At 40.0% G+C, this 21,442-nt stretch overlaps 1 protein-coding gene across 2 annotated transcripts in view; it reads right to left on the bottom strand.

Moving 5' to 3' along the window:
- The window catches only part of arap2 (ArfGAP with RhoGAP domain, ankyrin repeat and PH domain 2), a 139,711-nt gene that overhangs the window by 24,069 nt on the left and 94,200 nt on the right, over window positions 1-21,442 (bottom strand). For both annotated transcript variants that reach the window (XM_074624119.1, XM_074624120.1), the window contains exons 16-22: window positions 18,479-18,623; window positions 12,220-12,322; window positions 11,441-11,639; window positions 3,270-3,333; window positions 2,632-2,795; window positions 740-952; window positions 307-412 (exon numbers count right to left, since the gene is read on the bottom strand). In XM_074624119.1, the coding sequence (XP_074480220.1) occupies window positions 307-412; window positions 740-952; window positions 2,632-2,795; window positions 3,270-3,333; window positions 11,441-11,639; window positions 12,220-12,322; window positions 18,479-18,623 (994 nt within the window). The remainder of the gene's footprint in view (window positions 1-306; window positions 413-739; window positions 953-2,631; window positions 2,796-3,269; window positions 3,334-11,440; window positions 11,640-12,219; window positions 12,323-18,478; window positions 18,624-21,442) is intronic.

Below are 21,442 nucleotides of genomic sequence, written 5' to 3'. Positions count from 1 at the left end.
CTCATTTCTTTTTTTTTTGTGAAATGGGAATATCTCTTTAGTCGGAGCCGTCTTTCAGACGTCTTAATCTTTCCACCAGACACTGATTTAAGCAGATTTTTAGCTGTCATATACATATAGTGGAGTAAAAAGTACAATGTTTTACTCTGAACTACATTGTTGAATTGTTGTTTTGAAGTTGACCACATGCATTTCTCCTCCAGGATAATAAACTTTATCCTCACAGCGACCTCGACCTTGAAATAGCCTCACGAGTACAAAGCTTTAATTGTGTCTGCAGTTTGAAGCGTGTGTGTGTGTGTATACCTGTACAGATGTTGGAGCACAGCATCGAGGGTTGACCTGTTTATCTTTGGCAAACTCTCTATGAACGTGGAGTACTTCTTCACTCTCTGCCTCTCGTCCTTCTCATCTACAAAACCACACGGATGAGAACCACTGCGATAAGATGCCACATATAACAAACTATTATTTACTACTGAGACGCGACCATGGACACAGAAAAGACAAGTACTTCAGTTATTGAAGCAAATGTGGAAATTGTTTTTTTTTTTTTTCATCTGTGATGATGAAGTCATGTCTCTACTGTCCAAAGGCCTTGAATATTGTAATGCTATAAAGCACAACACACTGAGCGTATATTTCTAGAATATAACCATTCCCAACATGTTGTTTAACACTGACATGTTTTTTTGCTTCTTATGTCACTATTCCCACACCCACCAGACGCCTCACATACCCAGAGCTGACACCCAGTATGGATAAAGCTCCTTGGTCAGCAGTGCATCCTCTGCTTGGGATAAGAAGCTCTTCAGGGTGTCCGTCACGTCCTCCAGCTGGTGCTCCTTCTCCCTCAGCTTCACATTACGGGCGTCACGGGTGAACTCCTCCAGGAGCAGGGCCACTCGACCGGGGTCACCCGGCCTCTGGTAGAGCCCCTCCTGACACAAACCTGGTTAAAAAAAATGGGTGAAAAGATGGACGATTAAAGATGATCTACTATGCTTTTGTTCTTTTTTCCTTTCCTTTAGTGCGTTATATTGTTTTTTGTGCATGTGAAAGGTCTGCAAAGTTACAAAGCCCAAAGTCCACGCCAAAGGGAGTTACTCTCCCCAACAGAAACACTGCTCCTGAACTGCCTGAAACGCCTAGATTGAAGTCCGGCTAGGCTTGTCGCAGTAGTTGGTGTTACCGGTGTTACAGGGGGGTTGGGCACACGCCGATTACATTAAAAAACGTTGTTTTGCTCTTTTTTTTTACAGAAATAAAACCCATTTAGTTAATTTTGGTGTTTCAGCGGCATGTTATCAATAGATAGTCGGACGACGGACGCTACAAACTGAAAGTGAATGCATCTCCTCCATACGTAGTCTCAGCTCAGAGAAGCAGGTGTCATATTTCACACACACACACACACACACACACACACACACACACACACACACACAGGACGAGAGAGAGTTGAAAGACCAAGAGATGGCTGAGGATTTGGTGTCGAAGCGAAAAGCAAACGCGCCTATATGGCAATATTTCAGATTTCAACCCAATGCTATAAGGGAACTGTAACGTTAATGAGGTAATCGATGCAAGGAGGACGAAGCGGTCACAGCCGGTGTGTGTGGCGCAGCGGCGCCAGCTAACTTTAGACCCCTGCGGCCCGCAGCGAAAGCTGGATCGGAGAGACCAGACGCACATCCACCCGACGGTAAAGATCAAAATAAGCGCGCTACACATATTGACCGTTATCTTTTCTTGTAAAATGTCCGTTGTAATCGGTAACACCGGTGTTGTCACAAGTTTATTAACCGGTGGGAAAATTTACTTCACCGTCACAAACCCCTAAGTCACGCCTTTTCTTCCGCGACGTCGTGATGTCACCAAGTAACACATTTGCATAATACCTGCCTAGCGGCTAGTTCGGCACACTCTCAAACAAAGCTAGTTAGAGCGGAGCTGCAGTGGAGTCTGAAGAGTTTGGTTTGGTTGACCAATCACAACAGAGTGGGCCAGCTGACCAATCAGAGCAGACTGGGCTTTAGAAATTGTTAGGCTAATTACTTTTTGCATGTTTTGGGATTTTTCTCAGTCTAATGTGTAGTGTCTGCAACAGCAAACAGCAGCACATAGATTTCTATATAACTAAATTCCTTTATAAGGTAATAACCAACCTTACGGATGCTAAGCTGTGAGATTTAATAATGTTACATAAGCACATTTGAATGTAAATTGCAAGTGGAATGAAATTGTCGCTACATGGTATATTAACCTTTTGTACCACTTCAGTTTTCGGTCAGCGTTGACTTTTATTGCCAATCCCTCATTACATTGCATACCACTTATGATGCAACTGTATAAGTAGTAGTACCCTTTTGCATTTACCATGCACTGATAAAGCAACAGGCGCTATGTAAAGTAGATTTTTGTGTTGTGCAGTGCTCTGAAAAGTTGGACTACATTTTCTAAAAATATGGTGAAAAGAGAGTCATCATTATGCGAGACAACATTAGAAAGCATGAAATTCTCATCACCACACAGCATCACGCTCCTCAAGGGGGGAAATCATAATAATAGTCATGCAGAAATATGTTTTTAAAACTTTCCTCTCCCCCCCGTAAGTATAATGTAACTCACCATATTGGGTGACAAAAGCGATGCAACTGTCGACAACAATGGGGACGCCATTTTTAGTCAGCTGTTGGTCGCTGAGCGCCTTGCCATCTGTGCCGGCAGCCAGCGTGATGGCAGAGTGCCACAGAGCAAAGTCCATCTTGTTGAAGCCGTGGATGTAAACTGTTCTATTAAAGAGAGAGAGAGAGAAGTACACCATGATATAATTCCCAAGAAACAGTATGGTGGTTCATAAAGTTGTTCATATATTTGGGAAATCCCCACTAAGTCATTAAACAAAACAACCAAAAGGAATTTTCAAAAGCGCTTCTGCAGAACAACCACCGGTTTCCCACGAGCGTTTCATCAAAAACACACAAACGAAGCGCAATTAACGGAGTAAGCACAAAGTCTCGTTGGATTACTCTAAAAGGGGAGACTAAAAAAAGTGTTGGCTCGTGTTACCGTCTCTGTAACTGAAGCAGGCAGTCTAGCGAGACTTTGATTACCGCGGATGGTTACAGTAGGTAAAGTGCATTCGGACTAACAAGACAAAGGCGAGATCAAAGCGTACGGCGTTGCATAATGCATCATGTTGTCGGATCACAAATTGCGAGTTGCCAATTAGCACACCTTTTTTTTTTTTCAAAGACTTGACATACCTTCCTCCCTCCACCATCAGCAGGACTTGGATCTTGTCCTCGCCCTCCGTATGTGTTGAGACAGCTGTGGGGGAGGGAGGGGGAAAGGGCAACAAGTTGTAGAAAAGGCAGCTTAAGAAACTGTGCACATTCAAAGAGCAACGCTGCGCTAATGCAAAGCAATGTGTTTAAGTCTGACATTTGCAGTTGTTCAATCTCGGTTAAAAGCATGAGCGGTTAGAAGCGTTCGCCGTAAAACTTCAAATTGCATTAATTTACCTGTCACTGAACGGTCTCCGTTCTCTTTAAGCATTCATTTACTTTTTAAGTCAATCACCGCAAATCATATGCTGCACAATATGTCTCGACATATCTGACTATGGGCTTTTTCAAATGTGCAGACATATAGCGGAAAAGAAAAGTGAGGGAACAGTACAGTAAGTGGTGGAGGGGGCAAATGCATCCAATTGCAATCCATTTTCTTGTTGTAATGGGAAACATGAGTGTAGTTTGTGTGTCACTGACTTACTTAAAGGTGGTTTAAACAAGAGAGGGAAGTGGGGCATAAATACTGGTCAATGGTCATTAAGCTTCACATATAGTTGGTCGAAATGCACAGAGCTTTTACAAAAGTGCGGAATAAAAGTATGTCTTTTCCTTAAAGGTCCCATATTATAAAAAAGTGAGATTTTCCTGTTTTTTTTATAATAAAGCAGGCTTAAATCCTATATAAATACTGTGAAGGTATCGAAACACTCAATCCACAGGGAAATTCACACAGCCCGTATTCAGAAACTCTGCATTTGAAACAAGCCGTTAGGATTTCTGCCCATTCCTGATGTCACGAATATACAATATTTAGATCCTTGACACAATTTTAAACGTAAAACATTCTAAATGTGTCCCAGTTTATTCCTGGTTGCAGTGTAATGTGAATGACATCAGCTGACAGGAAGTATACATGGACCCAAGCTGTTGACTAGCAATGTTAATGCAATTCTGTTGCAATTCCGTCAAAATGCGCTAAAACGGAGCGTTTCAGACAGAGGGTAAATACAGGTATATTCAGGTTGACAGTATGAGGAAAATAAAGTTTTTTTTTAACATTAAAGCATGTAAACATGTTCTAGTAGAAACACAAAATGAACCTGAAAATTTGCATAATATGGGACCTTAAAAAAAAAAATTATTATGATTGTGAATTAATCATTTAAAAAATGTTGGCGGGTCCAAAAACAATGTTTCGTTTATCTCTGTGGAAGATATCTGACATTTGGTTCCCACTTCTAATAAGGTGTGACATCTAGTGGCTGAATGGTATCAATGTCATCAATAGTACCTTTAACAAACCGCAAGAAAAGAAAAGTTCCTGCCATTCTTTATCTGTACAATATACATTTCTTAAGTAATAGTGCAAGGGATACAGAACTGAACTGAGCTGAGGGGCTTGAAAGCTCTGCCATAATATCTTCTGTGGGTCCAAGCAGCTGCTTGGATCATGGCAACAATCAAACAACAGAAAAAAGTTAAAAAAAAAAAGGCTCTGCAAGTTGAGTCACAAATCTCCAACCAACAACATCTGGCACTTTAATCTCACTGAAGTTCCCACTGGTTGTGCTCAAATAATGGATACATATGAAAGGAACCAGCAAAAAGAGAACAATCTGGACTTCACCCAAATAAACAGTTGACTTTTGGAGATTGGTAGCTAGCTAGCTATATTCACAATAAGTAATTACTAAATAATGCAAAACTTTGTCACAGTGGAAACAAATGTCTCATGCTCTTGTTTCAGGGTTATTTATTGAGGATTTACAGAAAGAGGTTAACATTTTTGGAAATACGCTTATTGACTTTCTTGCCAAAAGTTAAGGCCGTTACACACCATATTTTTCTATGCTAAATGCAGTACCTGTGAGGGTTTTTGGACAATATTTGTCATTATTTTGTGTTGTTAATTGATTTCCAATAATAAATATATACATACATTTGCATAAAGCAAGCATATTTGCCCACTCCCATGTTGATAAAGGTATTAAATACTTGGCATATCTCCCTTTAATGTACATTTTGAACAGATGAAAAATGTGTGATTCATTTGCAATTAATCATGGACAATCATGCGATTAATCGTGATTACATATTTTCGATTATTATTGATTGACAGCCCTACTAAATACTAACAATACAGACATGAGGGTGGTACCGACCTTCTCATCTAACTCTCAGCAACAAAGCAAATAAGCAAAGTTCTGAAAATGTTGAACTATTCTTTTAATCCTAGAATCGCCCCATTTCTAGGAAACCCCAGAACCCGTGAACTTGGGTTGACCTCACTCAAATTTGAATTATTGGAAGTAGCAATCGCATAAAAATGTATCCATGGACAGCATTTGTTGTGGATAATTTCCCAATCATCACATTAACTATTTTTTTTTTTTATTTCCTCCACCAAATAACACAAATCTGCATCTGCTTCTCTAGTAAACACACTGATTGATTATTGGCACTGCCAGGGAAAATTAATTAGATTTAATACAAGAGGATTGGTAAAAAAAATTACATAAAACAGTGTTATTTTGGCTAACAAGTCCTTTGCATGTTGAATGAAAAAGCAGAAACAATTAATCCCCAAAAGTCTCTCTGAACAAATAATTAGCTTTTTGCTTTCTTTGGCAGATTTTCAAGGGCACAGTATTTCATTCTGATCCAAACAACAAGAGAAGAAAGCAGAACTTCAGAGATTTATATTTACTTGAGAGAGGCTTATTAGCAGTGTTATCAGGTAAATGCAAAACACTTGTCATCGCTGTTTGAACAAACACACAGCAATCCTCTTTTATCCATCGTACAGCTCAGTGGGGATTTTTTTTTATTACTTAATATGTTTGTGTGATAAGGACCTAAGTCTGCGGCCTTGTTCTCTCTATAATTTGTACTGGCCATTTTCCCTCTAAAAATCGAGGTGATTTAGAGGGCTGGTGTGTATTCCCAGTGGGAGTATTAAGGGTTGTTTATTTTGACAGGTATTATATGATAACTCATAATACTACGAGCCCTGTTGCCCATTTTTGTAGAGACCTGGGTTTGATTGCCAGCAGCGGTTCTTCTGGATCGAACCAAGTCTCCAAAGAACAAAACTGTCCGGGAAGCAGTTGAGGGATCCTATGATTTTTTTTTTTGTGTGATAGCAAAGCTCATATGGTATGGATGCATTTTCCTAAGGCTGTCCAGCAACACGTGTCAATTTCTGCTTCAGGTGCACAAGAAAAAACTAAATGGGGACCCACTTCTAGAAAAACAGCTACTTAGTGTTATTAGACGTCAGAAGTTCCACAGGGAAGCTTTAATCTATCAATTTATGTTCAAAATAAACAGTTTTTGGCGAGGGTAAAGGCTAGATAACTGAGGCTTCTTAAAAGAAGTTTAACACACTCATATGTGTTTGCATGATCCGGTGTAAAACAATGTAAAATTAAAACCATAATAGCTAGAAAATTCTTTCTTTTGCAGCAGAAAGCTAAAGATTCTGTCTTTCGTGTCATCACATTGTACGTTTGTGATGATGTCATTATGTTACGTTACTTATGGAACGTATCAAAATGCCTTTGCACTCGATTTGCTCATAAAAATTTGTATACTGTATCTCAAAAACAAAAACAAATGTGTATAGTTCAAATAACTATACAAATAATGAAAAGAATGAAATATTTCATTCATGTTTCTTTTGAATCAATGTTTTGTGTGTTTATTTAGGAACATTTTATGAAAAAACATGTCAGATTTTTTTATTTTTTAAACTTATGACTCAATTTCAATACTTTTGTCAATAATAGTTTATTGACTGACATAACCTAGTAGCTTTGGTTGTACAGATTTGAAGAAATGACATCACAATAAGCAAAAATACCAATGTAGGCATTTCTATTGCAGAGTTCAAAGGGTTATGGTTATCGTTAATGTGTACTACAATAGATAGAAAAATATTAGTCTGATCAGGATTGGGTATTAGCTGTTACTCAGCATTAAGTCATCTTCCAAATGAACATGAATCATCACCAACAGCTCTGAACGTGTTAGCCGTGATTGCTATAAATCTCTAAAATCGTCTCAAAAGAGTGTAATTATACCTTTAAATGAACGTCAGTGTGGACACACTGAAACGTAGCTATTAAATATGCTGGACCGCAGTCTTGTGCTGATGCCTATCTTTATTTTTAGATGATTGAGCAGAGCATTGGATTAACAGTTTTGTTTTTTTTCCTCTATTTAGCCACTGCCTTAAGAGAAATCCACTGAGATGATTGCACTGAATGAGTTCAAAGTTAATGTGCTTATCTTGTTTGAAAACCGTTCATTTTCAGAAGGTTCTGGGTGGGAAGGCTGATTTGTGCACTGTGACAGATTAATGATTATCCAACAGTATCTGTCATTTCCCCCCCCCTCATTTTTACTTTGGTTGTAGTTATTTGTGCGGCAGACATCTTGACACGAGGCATCGCAAAAAGATCAATCCTCTCGAGCACACAGATGTGCCCCCAAGAAGTCATTTTGAGAGGTGGTGCACTCTTGTTCTGCTGGGATAGGATTCTTTTTGTTTGTTTTTAAGAAAGCGCTTCATAGACCAAGACAAATTAATACTGAATAATTAACAAAGATCAATGAAACAAAATCGGAACGATAAGCTAAAGACAGTCAAAATGTTCCTAGACAAAGGGTTGAGAAAAACTGATAAATAAACAAAAGCAATTAAGGATAAAATGAATAAAAGCCAAAGAGTAGAGCTTTCACTTTACCTCCAGATTGAAAACCATTTAGTCGATTTTGAGAAAAAGATTTAGAAAATGATCATAACTCTGCCAGCCTGAAGTCACAAAACCAGGAACAGACTGCATCACAACTTGCAAAGGACTCCTGATGCAGTTTTGAAGAGCTGCAACGTTGGAAACATGTCGTGATTTTAATTGAAAAGTGTATTTATTAAATCCCCTCACTGCTACACAGGGGCACCTTTCATGTGGTGGTGTCACTGCAGAGAAAATAACAGTTAATCCCATGTCACAGACTGTGATTCCTAAAGGGATCCTTTCACTGCTCCAGAACATACCATCCCCCCGCCCGACAAAACACAGTCCCTTCTGGCGCTAACGGCTCCTCGGCTGTGACAAATATGGTTTGAGAAAAGCCGGGAATGAAAATGAGCACCGCTGCAGTTCTTTATCCCGCCCAAGGTGAGAAGATGGGGCGGCACTTTGCGCGATTTGATCCACGTCGAGCTGTAAATGGATTAAAAAGATCCATTGATTCTCCCCTCCCTCTGTTCGCACATCACACTGGCACAATCGATCAATCTGCCAAAGTATGTGTGAACTTTTGAGCCTTCCCAGCGTGACCAGCAGCTTCCCTGCACTGACTGTCCTTTAAAGGAACAGTGTGTAACATTTCGGGAGATCTATTAGCAGAAATGGAATGTAATATTCTATGTTTAAATTTGTGTATATAATCACCTGAAACTAAGAATCGTTGTGTTTTCCGTGAGCTTAGTATGAGCCCTTCATATCTACATAGGGAGCGGGTCCTTCAAAGAGTATAGAAGCAATGAGACACAGATGTCATTTTGGACAGAAAATGCTTATTATATTTAGAATATTTCACTTTTCAACAGGCCATTTCAGTAGAATATGACAACAGAATAGAAATAATTTGGTTTTACTTTTGTACGCCACTTTTTAGGAGGACGTTTTACTGGCGTCCGGTAGTCGCTTTCAGTCCAAAATGGCGTAAGCGTAGCTTTTCTGCAGGGTGGTGATGTTGCAATGGAACGGACAATTGATTTTTTACTTCTTGGCAAATTATACATTCTTTGGGTCCTCTTCACAGAGTCCGCCATGTTGCTCCATCATGTTTATACAGTAGCCCAGAACAGACAAACCAAACACTGGCTCTAGAGAGAGCCTTTCGCGTTTTTATGTTACCTGAAGGCCACCGTAGTTCTCCGACACGCATATGAAACTGCGGTAACGTGAGCTGCAGAGTGCAAAACCGTGATACGCCGTCGGACTTCCGTTGCTCCTAAAGTATTGCTATTATGGTAAGGATGCTCTCTGAGCGAGGCGAACGGCGTTACCACGGTCTTGGAAAGGGAGGAGTGAGCAGAGGGGTACTCAGTTGGTTGCAATCTGCAACCACACCACTAGATGCCACCAAATCCTACACACTGTACCTTTAAATAACTGTTTTTTGCCAGTAATGTGATGATATTAGCAGAATGAATGTTAGTGGACAGCGGAAAGAATGCTACCATCATACTGTGGATGTTCCAGATTTGATTCATGCTGAAAGCAATGTGAAGAACAGCACAGGGAAATCTCAATCCTGCTTTGGCTGATGCTTGAGGTCGCATTATATCAATGCTTACTGAGCTAATATAAACAGATCGTCTTCTCATGTACATGTCTGTGGCATCTTCTCACTCTCCTCTAGTCTCCTGGATGATTTTTTAGAATGGAAGATTACGCTAGCCAATTAGAGCAGAGATCCAACAGAAATGTGTAATGGTGCGAGAAGACGAAATGTCTTCTGACACCGGTTGCTTGCATGCATCCTCTGGCATCATTAAGTAATTGTAAATGCAAGTAGTTTGGAAATCACACAGTATATCAAAATGGTGAGTGGATTTTAAAAAGACAAATCTCAGCAGCTGACACTACCAACCATATTCAAGCATTTTTGTCTGTAAGATTTTAAAAACGAATTTATTGCTTATCAAAAGCTCCTATTTAACCAGGGATTGTTTGCTCATGTAAACTGTGGCAATTTGAGACAGAGCTGAGATAAATGCATTAACAAATTATGAGTTAAGAAATGGGTTTGTCAATCAATTCAAATAGTTAATCACGATTAATCGTACATTTTTTATCCGTTCAAAATCTGTTCAAAAAGTATTTACTCTTATCAACATGGGAGTGGGCAAATATGCTGCGTTATGCAAATGTGTGAATATATTTATTATTGGAAATCAATTAACAACATAAAACAAAGACATATATTGTCCAGAAACCCTCAAAAGTGCATTTAACATAAAAAATATGCTCAAATCATAACAGGGCAAACTGCAGCCCAACAGGCAACAACAGCTGTCAGTGTGTCAGTGTGCTGACTTGACTATGACTTGCCCCAAACTGAATGTGATTATCATAAAGTGGGCATCTCTGTAAAGAGGAGACTTGTGGGTACCCATAGAACCCATTTTCATTCACATATCTTGAGGTCAAAATGGCCATCAAATAGGTTCAAAATATCCCAAAAATGTTACAGAAAACTGATTCTATGAGTCTTGATGATTTCCAAGGTACTGTATGTTCAAGCTGATTAGATCAGATGTCAGGAGTTTATTTCTTAAGAGTGCTTTTGAAAAGTTTTTAACCTGAGAAAACCAAATGAAAGGAGCATGGTCACTTGCCTGCCCTGTCCTTCATGATAGAATGACCATACATTCCTTTAGAACGGCAAAATCTTCAGCTTTCCACCGGTGAGTTTATCTTTTCAATAGCAGAACAATTGACCGAGATATCGCTGGATAAAGTTCAGGGTTGCTGGTAACCTCTAGTCGCAGGTTGAATGAGAACTTTTTTAGTTTGGTTAAGTGATTCAGGATCATACGACAATGTTTTATTTTTACAATAACCTTCAAATCTGAGCAAGGGAACTGATATTTGTCTGGTCTCTAACCTGTGACCAATCCGACTTAGTTGAAGCTATAAGGAAACTAAGACACACAAGCTAATTCCCATTATTATCATCATTATTATTCCCATGTGTTAGGATTTAAAGACACTTTAAAGATTGATCTAAGACACTTTAATACCAATAAAGCCTTATTTTTAGAATTCAATGCCTTTTGAGTCTTTTTTAAGATCCGCAGGAACCTTGTGAAAGAAAATACAATTTAACTTTGGTGAACTTCCAACACCTGAATTTGCACCGCCGACCCTTTGCAAACCATCTTGACTGTGCTGACCTCTGAGGTGAATAGAGAGACTTTTGTAGCTATTATAACAAGCTGTGTCACACCATCCAATTTTTACAAGGAACGGAACTCAACTGTGCACACACGTTATCTGGTTTAACGAGGACCGCGAGTCATAGCGAGAAGTGGAAAAATAATAATGCAAAAAAAGCAGCATGCTTACTGAGCTCCTGTAGCTGTTTGAGCTGAAGGACTTCCTCCTCTTCCTCGTCTTCCCCTGAGCTGAAGCGCAGGGCAGAGCCTTCCAGCGTGAACCAGCCCACCCTCCAGTGGTACATGTCGTGGCCTTCTTTGTAGTGCAGTCTGCCGATCAGCTCGCCGTCCCTCTGCGCCAGGCTCTCGACTTTAGACGGGACGAAGCACTGCGAGTCGCACGAAGAAGAGAGGACAGGCGAATTAAGAACTTTTAACAGCATGAAACTTTTTTTTTTTGTCACCTCAAAACAAAGTGCAACAGAACTTCTTGAGGATAAACAACCATAGCTCAAGTACATTTCCATTCCTACCGCTCGGCTCTGTCTGGCCGTTGATTCAAATTGAAATACGGAGGCGTGGAAGGCCTATGATCCAGATGGAGAGACATATGGACAAATGCAGCTATGCGGTCCTCTATCTATGACTAGGTTTCCTGGGATTGAAGAGATCAAAAAAGGCAATAGGGGGCATATTTATATAGGGTGTTATTACAAGATCCTGGCAGGGAGAGATAGTACGACCACTTGTCATATTGAAAGAAGCGCAGGCAGCGCGTTGGGCTCACCGAGGACAATGTGCGCGTGTCGCAAAGTGGCAGAGTGAAACAAAACAAAAAGTACGGATGTGCTGTACTTCTGCTGCACATTCACACAGTGTCTTCTTTGTAACTTTAAGTGAAAAACAAACTTAAAAGGAGGCAGTGGAAATAAGTGTGTTTGTGTGTGTGCTGTATGCAAAGTGTGTCACCTTTGTTAGCGCCTGGATCCAGTCATGCTGCGTTTCCTGTGTTTCAGCTCCGACAATCAGTGCTCGCTCTGTCTGCAGGTACAGCTCCACGGTAAACACAGCCCTGCCAGAGACACACGGCTCACTATTAGGTATCTGGAATGGAAAGTGTCCTCACAAACACACATACATACGAAGCAGGAAGCAAGCGCCCAAATCTGTGTACATTTGCACACATACAATTAAAAACAGACATGACGACTGTCTATGGGACACACGAGTTTCCACGAAATAAAAAAGTTTGGAAATATGCAGGTTCGTCCTGTTTACATGCTCACCAGTAAATTATACTGTTTTAAAAAAGGCTGTAGATGAGACACAGGACACACCAACAACCATCAGTTGACACAAATAATTTTAACAATTTCCTGACTGTACTGCTTCTAGACTCTTCAATCGGTCATTTCAGCCAATCAGCCATCAGATGATGACGGTTTCAAACTCTCAACTTGAGCAGTGGCTCATTTTGGACAACAAACTACGCACTTTTTAAACAGATGAGTGTGACTGGTTGAGTATTTGACTTGTCTTAATTTATGTTGAGTTGAAAGGAAAGGATGCCTGAAGTAATGTTATCACCAAAATTCTGTCTTCGATCCGATACCCTGCCTAAATATCTCGATTCCGATACTGAAAAGATACCACGGCAAAAATAAAAAAAACATCAGGAAAAGCAATGGAATAATAGATGACAGAACATGGAACTTAAATTATTATTTTGAAATCATTACAAATGTTAAAATGTATTAATTGAAATGGTATGCCGTAATCTGATGTCCCCTATACTTACGTTTGTGATTTCTTTGACAGTTAATTTTATATTTAGGTTAAATTATGCTACAAACTTGGGGAGGAAAAAACTGGCCATTTCAAAGGGGTCCCTTGACCTCTGACCTCAAGATATGTGAATGAAAATGGGTTCTATGGGTACCCACGAGTCTCCCCTTTACAGACATGCCCACTTTATGATAATCACATGCAGTTTGGGGCAAGTCATAGTCAAGTCAGCACACTGACACACTGACAGCTGTTGTTGTCTGTTTGGCTGCAGTTTACCATGTTATGATTTGAGCATATTGTTTTATGCTAAATGCAGTACCTGTGAGGCTTTCTGGACAATATTTGTCATTGTTTTGTGTTGTTAATTTACCTCCGATAATAAATATATACATACATTTGCATAAAGCAAGCATATTTTCCCACTCTCATGTTGATAGGGTATTAAATACTTGACGAATCTCCCTTTAAGGTACATTTTGAACGGATAAAAAATGTGCTATACATTTACGATTATTATATATACACACACATACTCTATACACACATATATAATTTTCTGTTTAAAATTAAAATATATATTTATTTATTTTACACAGAGGATGATTAATAATATTATTCTCTATATTTCTGTTTATATTAACATTGTATAGCACTTATTGAATCATATTTCTATATATTTCTAGTCTATTTATGTGAAGAGACATTGACATTTTTTTATTGAGATGCAGTGCTGAGAGCAGGCTTCTAATGTAACATAGTTCAGATCACATTCACAGTTTGCCTTGAAACTGTCATGAATGTGCTTTTGTGTGACAGTCAGTCAGTCAGTGACGAGCATTCACACTCCCCTGGGTTATGAACAAAAAAAAATGTATGTGCGCATTAGGTTATATACACACACCGACTATATAATCCTTCAAAATAAAAAAAAAAGGAGCATGAATGCACTCCCACACTCATTCATCCAGACACACTCGCAGGCAAAACCGTTGCTGTCGGAAGCAAAAAGGCAGCTATTAATCTTTGTTGGTCTTTCTCCTCCTGTCGTCTCTGCCTCCACCTTCTCTCTCTCTCTCTCTCTCTCTCTCTCTCAGCGTGAAGGTACAGAGGTCAGAGTATCACTATCTTAATGGTTTGAACACACTGCCAAGCGGTGGCCTCGTTTCCACTGGTACGCTACAGCGAGGGAGGCTCTAAATGCTATACAGCGATGGGTGTTTAAGGTGGCGTGTCACGGGGGTCACGGCAGCGCCGAGTCTAACTCTTCGTACATGTGTCAGGGGAACAAGCGAGACGCGGGTGTTTGTGTGCCCTCACGTTTTCACCCCCACCCTCTTCTTCTACCTCCACCCTCTCCCCCACCCCTTCCTTCTCTTCGCCGGCAGGTGTGCAGGCGCTTGTTAGAGGATATCCCAGAGGGAGAGCGAGGGGATGGAGTGGCGGAGGGGTGCGTCGACGTGCCGGGCAAATGGTATCGTAAAGACAGAAGGAGAAGACGGAGGGGTAAGAGATGAGCGCTGCATTATGAGGGTCCCAGAGGGAGGGAGTGGCTGGGGAGAGGGAAGAGAGAGAGACAAAGACAGAGAGAAAGTGAAAGGTGTTGAAACAATAGCGTGCTGAGCGACAGAAGAACTTGGGATAACACACGGCCGTCATCGCACAGGACACATTCTTGTACTGCATCCGTCTGCAATTATAAATGGTTTCTCTCTCTGAACATTACATCTTTTGTATGAGATGCTATAAATCTTTTAAGGACTTGTTATTTCTTGTTTATTTTATCCAACTTTACGCAGGAAATAGTGCACTACAATAACGTGGTTACTGTCAAGTTTGCATAATACACACATTGATCAGATTCCTCCCTTACCTAATACTGTAATGTCGAACCACGCTGGCATATTTGAGGTGTATTCGTGATGATCTTTTTTTGGTTCCGAGCATTTGTACTCACAGTGTAACTCTGTCATGAGAAAGCATACTGGTTTTCCCATCCTATGTGTGCACTTAATGAATTCCCATGACAGTGACAAATATTGAAAAAAAGACTAGGGCTTTCAATCCATTAAAATATCTATCGTGATTAATCATTAATTAAAATGTACCTTAAAGGGAGATTCATCAAGTATTTAATACTCTTATCAACATGGGAGTGGGCAAATATGCTTGCTTTATGCAAATGTATGTATATATGTATTATTGGAGATCAATAAACAACACAAAACAATGACAAGTATTGGTCCAGAAACCCTCACAGGTACTGCATTTAGCATAAAAATATACTCAAATCATAACATGGCAAACTGCAGCCCAACAGGCAACAACAGCTGTCAGTGTGCTGACTTGACTATGACTTGACCCAAAACTGCATGTGATTATCATAAAGTGGGCATGTCTGTAAAGGGGAGACTCGTGGGTACCCATAAAACCCATTTTCATTCACATATCTTGAGGTCAGAGGTCAAGGGACCCCTTTGAAAATGGCCATGCCAGTTTTTCCTCGCCAAAATGTAGTATAAGTTTGGAGCGTTATTTAGCCTCCTTTGCGACTAGCTAGTATGACATGGTTGGTATCAATATATTCCTTAGGTTATCTAGTTTCATATGATACCAGTATCTTCACTTTATTCAAAACTGAGCCCACTGGAACCTAAAAATCGCAAGTTGCATTCATGTGTTAAAGAAATTAGTGTAGTTAAAACGATTTTTCGCTAACACCTTATTATTGACCATTTATAAAATATAAGGCTGAAAACAAGACTAATAAAATAGCCAATACAATTTAAATGAAACGTAACTTACTGTTCAGCTGTGGAAACAGATTTTCGGCCTTATTCTATAGAAGTTTTACTTGCAGTCAGACTTTCAGTTCAATTATTGTGGATAAGAACAGTATTGATCTCGTATCCAAAATACAACCTCCCTTGATTTGATATTGACTAAGGTGAAGGCAAATTACAGTAGACGAGCTCATGTGCAAAATTTGAGTGTGCCGTATTGAAAAAAAGTACTTTCTGTTGTTGAGTAAAGTTTGACAGAGCTTACACGCACTTTTCCTCGTGGAGGAATCTACTGCACAAGATTCACCGGTGGTTTAAACAAGCGTAGAGGTATATATATGCGTTTCCGTAGCCTTTTATTTCCTCCTTAAGGCTTTCCTGTGCTCTGAGAAAGTCTTAATTCCCCAGCCCTCATATATCTAACCCGTCTCGCTTGCAAAGTTAGCACCTAAGCCCTTCTAACAGTCTTTTTAAAAAACTGCTATTTTTGTTGGTGTGTGAGAGAAGACGGTGAGAAAAAAAGAGAGTGAAATGGTGAAATAGAAAAAGAGAAAAAAAGGGTTGTTTCCAAGGTTTCCAGTTGGAATTTGAAGGTCAGGATTGACTCAGAAATGTTCTTGTCGAAACAGGACGGATGAGTCAAAAAAAAAAAAAAAGTCCCTAGAAAAAAACCTCAACTTATCACCAGCCAACATGCTCCCTTTGCATTAATTCCTTAGGAGTGGGTTTGTAATATTCATACGACTTTAGCAGACGCGTGTGTGTGTCGGGGCCGCGCTGTAATTCACGGTGTCCTCTGCCACGGTGAAATTACCCAAATGCTGCGCTTAATGGAAGCGACACCTACGGCCTCCTGTAGCGCGGCGATAGGCTGCTGGTAGGAGTGTGTCATCTGCATACGTTAATATTCATGAGCGGCAAGACAGTCAAGAGGTGAGGCGTCCCCGCTCGCTCGACTCGGCGCGCAGGCATGCTGGGAACGCTGGAAGTTACAGAAAGTGAGAGGGAGGGAGGCAGAGTTTAATCTAGTGAAACGCACAGCCATTATGAGTGTTGGCGACAGAGAAATAATAGCCTTTCTGGGGGCGACGCTGTGACCTGTAACTGGGATATATGCGCTAAGCTGAAAATGGTGGCGTGTCACTGTTGCTTTGTGGCGTTCCGTGCAACACTATATATTCTCATTGTAACCTGTCATGACTGTGTGTTTGTGTCCAGCTCATTAGAAAGGTCACAGTTGTGGCAGGCCAGATGTGTTTTCTAATGGCTGTATAAATAAAATTAACAAATAAAAGCATTGTTTCCTCTTCATAACATCTGCTGCTGTCATTAAGGACCTGGCTTATGCTTTAATCATAAGCCATTATCAGACCCGGGAAGCACACACACACACACACACACACACACGAACACACACACGGTGCGACCCAATGGGAGATGGGAGAGGAGGGTGAGCGGGAAAAGGATCGAGACATCTGTTTCTTCTTAGTGCGCCTGTCACACTTCCAGAAGACATAAAGAAAAAGTTTGTTGTTTTGTCGAGGAACTTTTTAACTGAATCATAATAATCTGAGAGAGCGGGGAGGCGGCGCGGTAAAGTGAACGGCGGGGAGGGCAGTTAAAAGCTTGCGACGTTCGCCTGCATCTCCGCCAAAGTAAACAGGAAATATGGCGCCCATAAAGCCGTGATAGGTTCGGTTAAATTGAATAATGCTCAAGTTAAGATTATGCAAATGAGACATATGACAAGTGGGGAGAAACTGCGCAGAAGGCTGTGTTTACATGTTACATACGCAGTAAATTGCAATACAGCCGAATAAAAGGAAATAAATCATTTAAAAAGGGGTATGTGTTGCAAGGGTGTCCTAGAAGAAGGTTGAACAATCATATAAATTATGATTTAATGGCATTTCAAATGACTGCATATGTGTTTGTCTGTGTGAGAGCAAATTTTGAGTGTAAATGAAAGCCCGCCTGAACTGCTATATGAATTATGAATAACTTATCCTTTAATGCACTAGATTCACATCAATATTAAATGTTATATGTTAAAGAGGACCTATTGTGCTTATTTTAGATGCATACTGATATTTTGGGTTTCTACTAGAACATAAACATGCTTTAATTTTCAACACTAATTAGCTATGTTTGAGGGCGTGTCAAACTAGCCGCTAGGCAGGTATTATGCAAATATGTTACTTTGTGACATTACCACGTTACAGAAGAAAAAGGCGGGACTTCGAGCAAAGCGTTTCAGGCAGTTCAGGATCAGTGTTTCTGTGGGGGAGAGCAACTCCCTTTGGCGTGAACTTTGGGCTTTGTAACTTTGCAGAACTTTTACAAGCACATAAAACTACATAACACAATAAAGGAAAGGGGAAAAGCACAAAAGCACAATAGGTCCTCTTGGAAATTAACACTCTTATTAACAACCTTATTAAGTCCAATTTAGGTGATTTTCAAGGTTTAACTTCAATTGTGAAAATCCATATTTTAAACCATTTAATCCTTTAAAGTTTAGGTAAAGAAAATACGACTACTCAAAATCAAAGGAAGCATTTCGGATCTTGCCTCAAAAGTTTACAGCAGATTTTGGAGTTATAAGGTTTTCACTAGACAGCAACGATATGTACACAGCGTGTTAGTGTGTGTGTTCATACCCAGCTCCAGTCATTGTCTCTGTGTTGCTGATAGCCAGGCTGACCACCTCAGAGACGTCCACCCTACCGATGGCCGACGGGCTTCGCTCGCTCTCGTAGTAGCTGAGAAAGCCGCCCTCCAATGTGCACCAACGACGTGCCATGTCTGAAACATACACAAAATCATGTAAGCACAAAACAATACAGATAGACCATATAAATTGTATTTTGCGCTTCAACTACTACAACTAATCCTACAAATAACACTTTTTGTAGCAGCATACTATATAACATAACATATTGTCATGCTACTTTCTGCTTAACTTAAACATACTGTATGTCCATGAGATGACATTATTTTCACCATTAAATTGAACCTAAACTTAGACTTAAATTTATTCTTTAGCCTCAATCTCGAATATCTCTGTTTCTTCTCTTTGGCGACACCTATGTCGATAAGCTGTAATTGCAGTTGTGTTTCTGGATCTCACTTCCCAGAAATGGAATATAATATTAATGACTGTTTTTATTAGTGTATAATAACCTGAAAATAAGAATCATTTTGTCTCTGTTTACTTAGAATGAGCCGTTTATATCTACCTACGGAGCGGGTCCTCTTCACGTAGCCGGAGGCCATGTTGGTTGCAAATCTGCAACCTCACCACTAGATGCCGCAAGATCCTACACACCTTTAAAATCTTAACTTCTTAATATCAAAGCAAGTCTACCTAACTTAACTTAAAGACTTGGGTAAGTCACTTTGTAGACATCATTATTAGGCTTCCTAAATGAGAGCAAATGGAAAGGGACTACAACCAGGAAGCAACAAACATGTTTCCTGTTGAAGCAGAGTCTGTTTACTTCTTATTGTTTGTTTGGTTGTTGTAATAAAGCCATTGAAATGTTCTATGACATACAAAAATGTAGAGTAATATACAGTAAGACAAATAGGGAAGATTCATATAGACAGCAAATTGGCTAAGTATGGCAGTTACACTTAAGTATCTACCTAAAGCTAGCAAACAGTTAGCTAACATCATCCAACAAAGGCTACCAGTCATACCAGACCAAGTAGGGCTGTAGCAGCAAAACCGCTAAATGTACTGAATTGAGCAAAAGAGCATTGTTTCGCTCATTAATTTAACTTTTAAGAGATAGATTTATGTATTTTGACATAGTCCCCCTTTAAGTTTCAGTACATGTAGGGAGATTATCAATCTCCTTTAAAAATATGCAATATCAGGTCACTGATCTGATGCTAACTTCAGACAATTTATAGCTCTTTTCCCTCTGCAACCCAGAATCCTCCAATATGTCTGGCCTCTATTGGATTACTACTGTAGAGCCACGCATTTGCATACTGATAAAATTTAACAAATTGGCTATTGTTTGCGGAGTCAGAAAACAGAAATTAATTAGAGCCTGCAATGTTAGTGATTGGTTTGTGAACAATTAGCACCACTCCAACCCCATTTAACACAGCTAATGACTCTCTACATGCTAAGGCAGCACTACTGAGAAATCGTTTAAAAGTTCGGAGATAAAACATTCCGCTTTCACACATGAATGGATGCGTGGAGATGTGACGGTGTCATAGGCCTCTACTTTTCTTTTACGAGCACCTAAAAGCCAAATTGTTTTTATCCAAAGCCGAACCAGCCAGACGTAAAAAGATCACCTGAAGGCCAGAGTTTTGAGCGAACATCAACATCCAAGAAAAAAAAGAACATCCATACTGTAATTAGTAAAAAGTCCAACTGGCAGACTGTGGCCTTCATTTCCAAATCAACAAAAGAAGTTTTGGCACTGTTGAAGTTGAAGTCTTTTGTCTTCTCTGTTTTAAATTTGTGACGCCAATCAGATGACTCACGTGAGGAGACAGTCCTTCATTTTTCCATCCATTAGAGGACAAAGAAGTCTAGCTTACTGTATGTGAGGGCGACGCGCAGAATTAAAAGAGTTGAGAGACTCCAAGCAGCGAGCAGATTTCAATCAACAAACATGATCTCGGTGGAAAAGCTGCAAAACACATTGTCTTTCATGACTGTCTGACTGTGCGATTTACATAGCCAATGAGCATGAAGTTCATGAAAACATACCTAATTTTGGATTTTACAAAGTCACCGTGCCATCTGCTTTTGTGTTCCGCAACAAACACACACACACACACACACACACACAAACAGCCCCCCCCCCCACCTCCCCATCGCACCCCCTGTCGCTTGCGACTCCAAAGTTTCCACTGTATTCATCTCATGAATATGCTAATTGCGCGTTCCTCTGCCAACTGTGTGTGATGTTTCTGAAGGAACAGATATAGTCAAAAAGGAAGTGTCTACAACTGGCTGTTAAAAGAAAAAGGATGTGATAAGCATAGGAAAGGAGGATGTCAGTTTCGCTCTATTCACCCTTGCGCTGCCTCTCTGTATGGCTCTTTCTGATTTTGTCTTTTCTGTCTAAAAAAAAAAAAAGAAAAAACAATCTGGACACAAACAGCTTTAAAACAGCAAAATGACTAATATCTCGCTGCTCGCGGTGGCATTTAAAAAATACTCTACTTCTGACCCCACTTCGCTTGGAAAGAAATAATAATTCCAGCAGCTGAAGAATCATCATCTTTATCTGAAACGAACTGTGCATGTAGCGGTTTTGCATGTGTGTGTGTGTGTGTGTGTGTGTGTGAGAGACTCTGGTATTTAAAATCATTACCAATCCAATCTATCTGACAGGACGCACTGTTGTCTTGGTGACGGAAAAGATTGTAATGGACTTCACTTCCGTTCCAAATGTGTCCCTGGATTGACTGAGTTTTGCAGGAAATGTCATGTCCATCATTTCCCACCGGGGGATAGTTGAGTTGTGATTTTGTGCAATATTTTCCTGTAATTTTGCCTCCCTTAATAACCGAGTAGTTTCATTTGTACCATCTAAGAACCCTCGCACAATCATCTTCTAAAGAGGCTCACTTGATTTCCTAACTGAAGT

The sequence above is a fragment of the Sebastes fasciatus genome, chromosome 22 (genome assembly GCF_043250625.1).
Source record: "Sebastes fasciatus isolate fSebFas1 chromosome 22, fSebFas1.pri, whole genome shotgun sequence".
NCBI classification, from domain to species: Eukaryota; Metazoa; Chordata; class Actinopteri; order Perciformes; family Sebastidae; genus Sebastes; species Sebastes fasciatus.
This window is presented reverse-complemented; position numbering and strand designations above follow the sequence as displayed.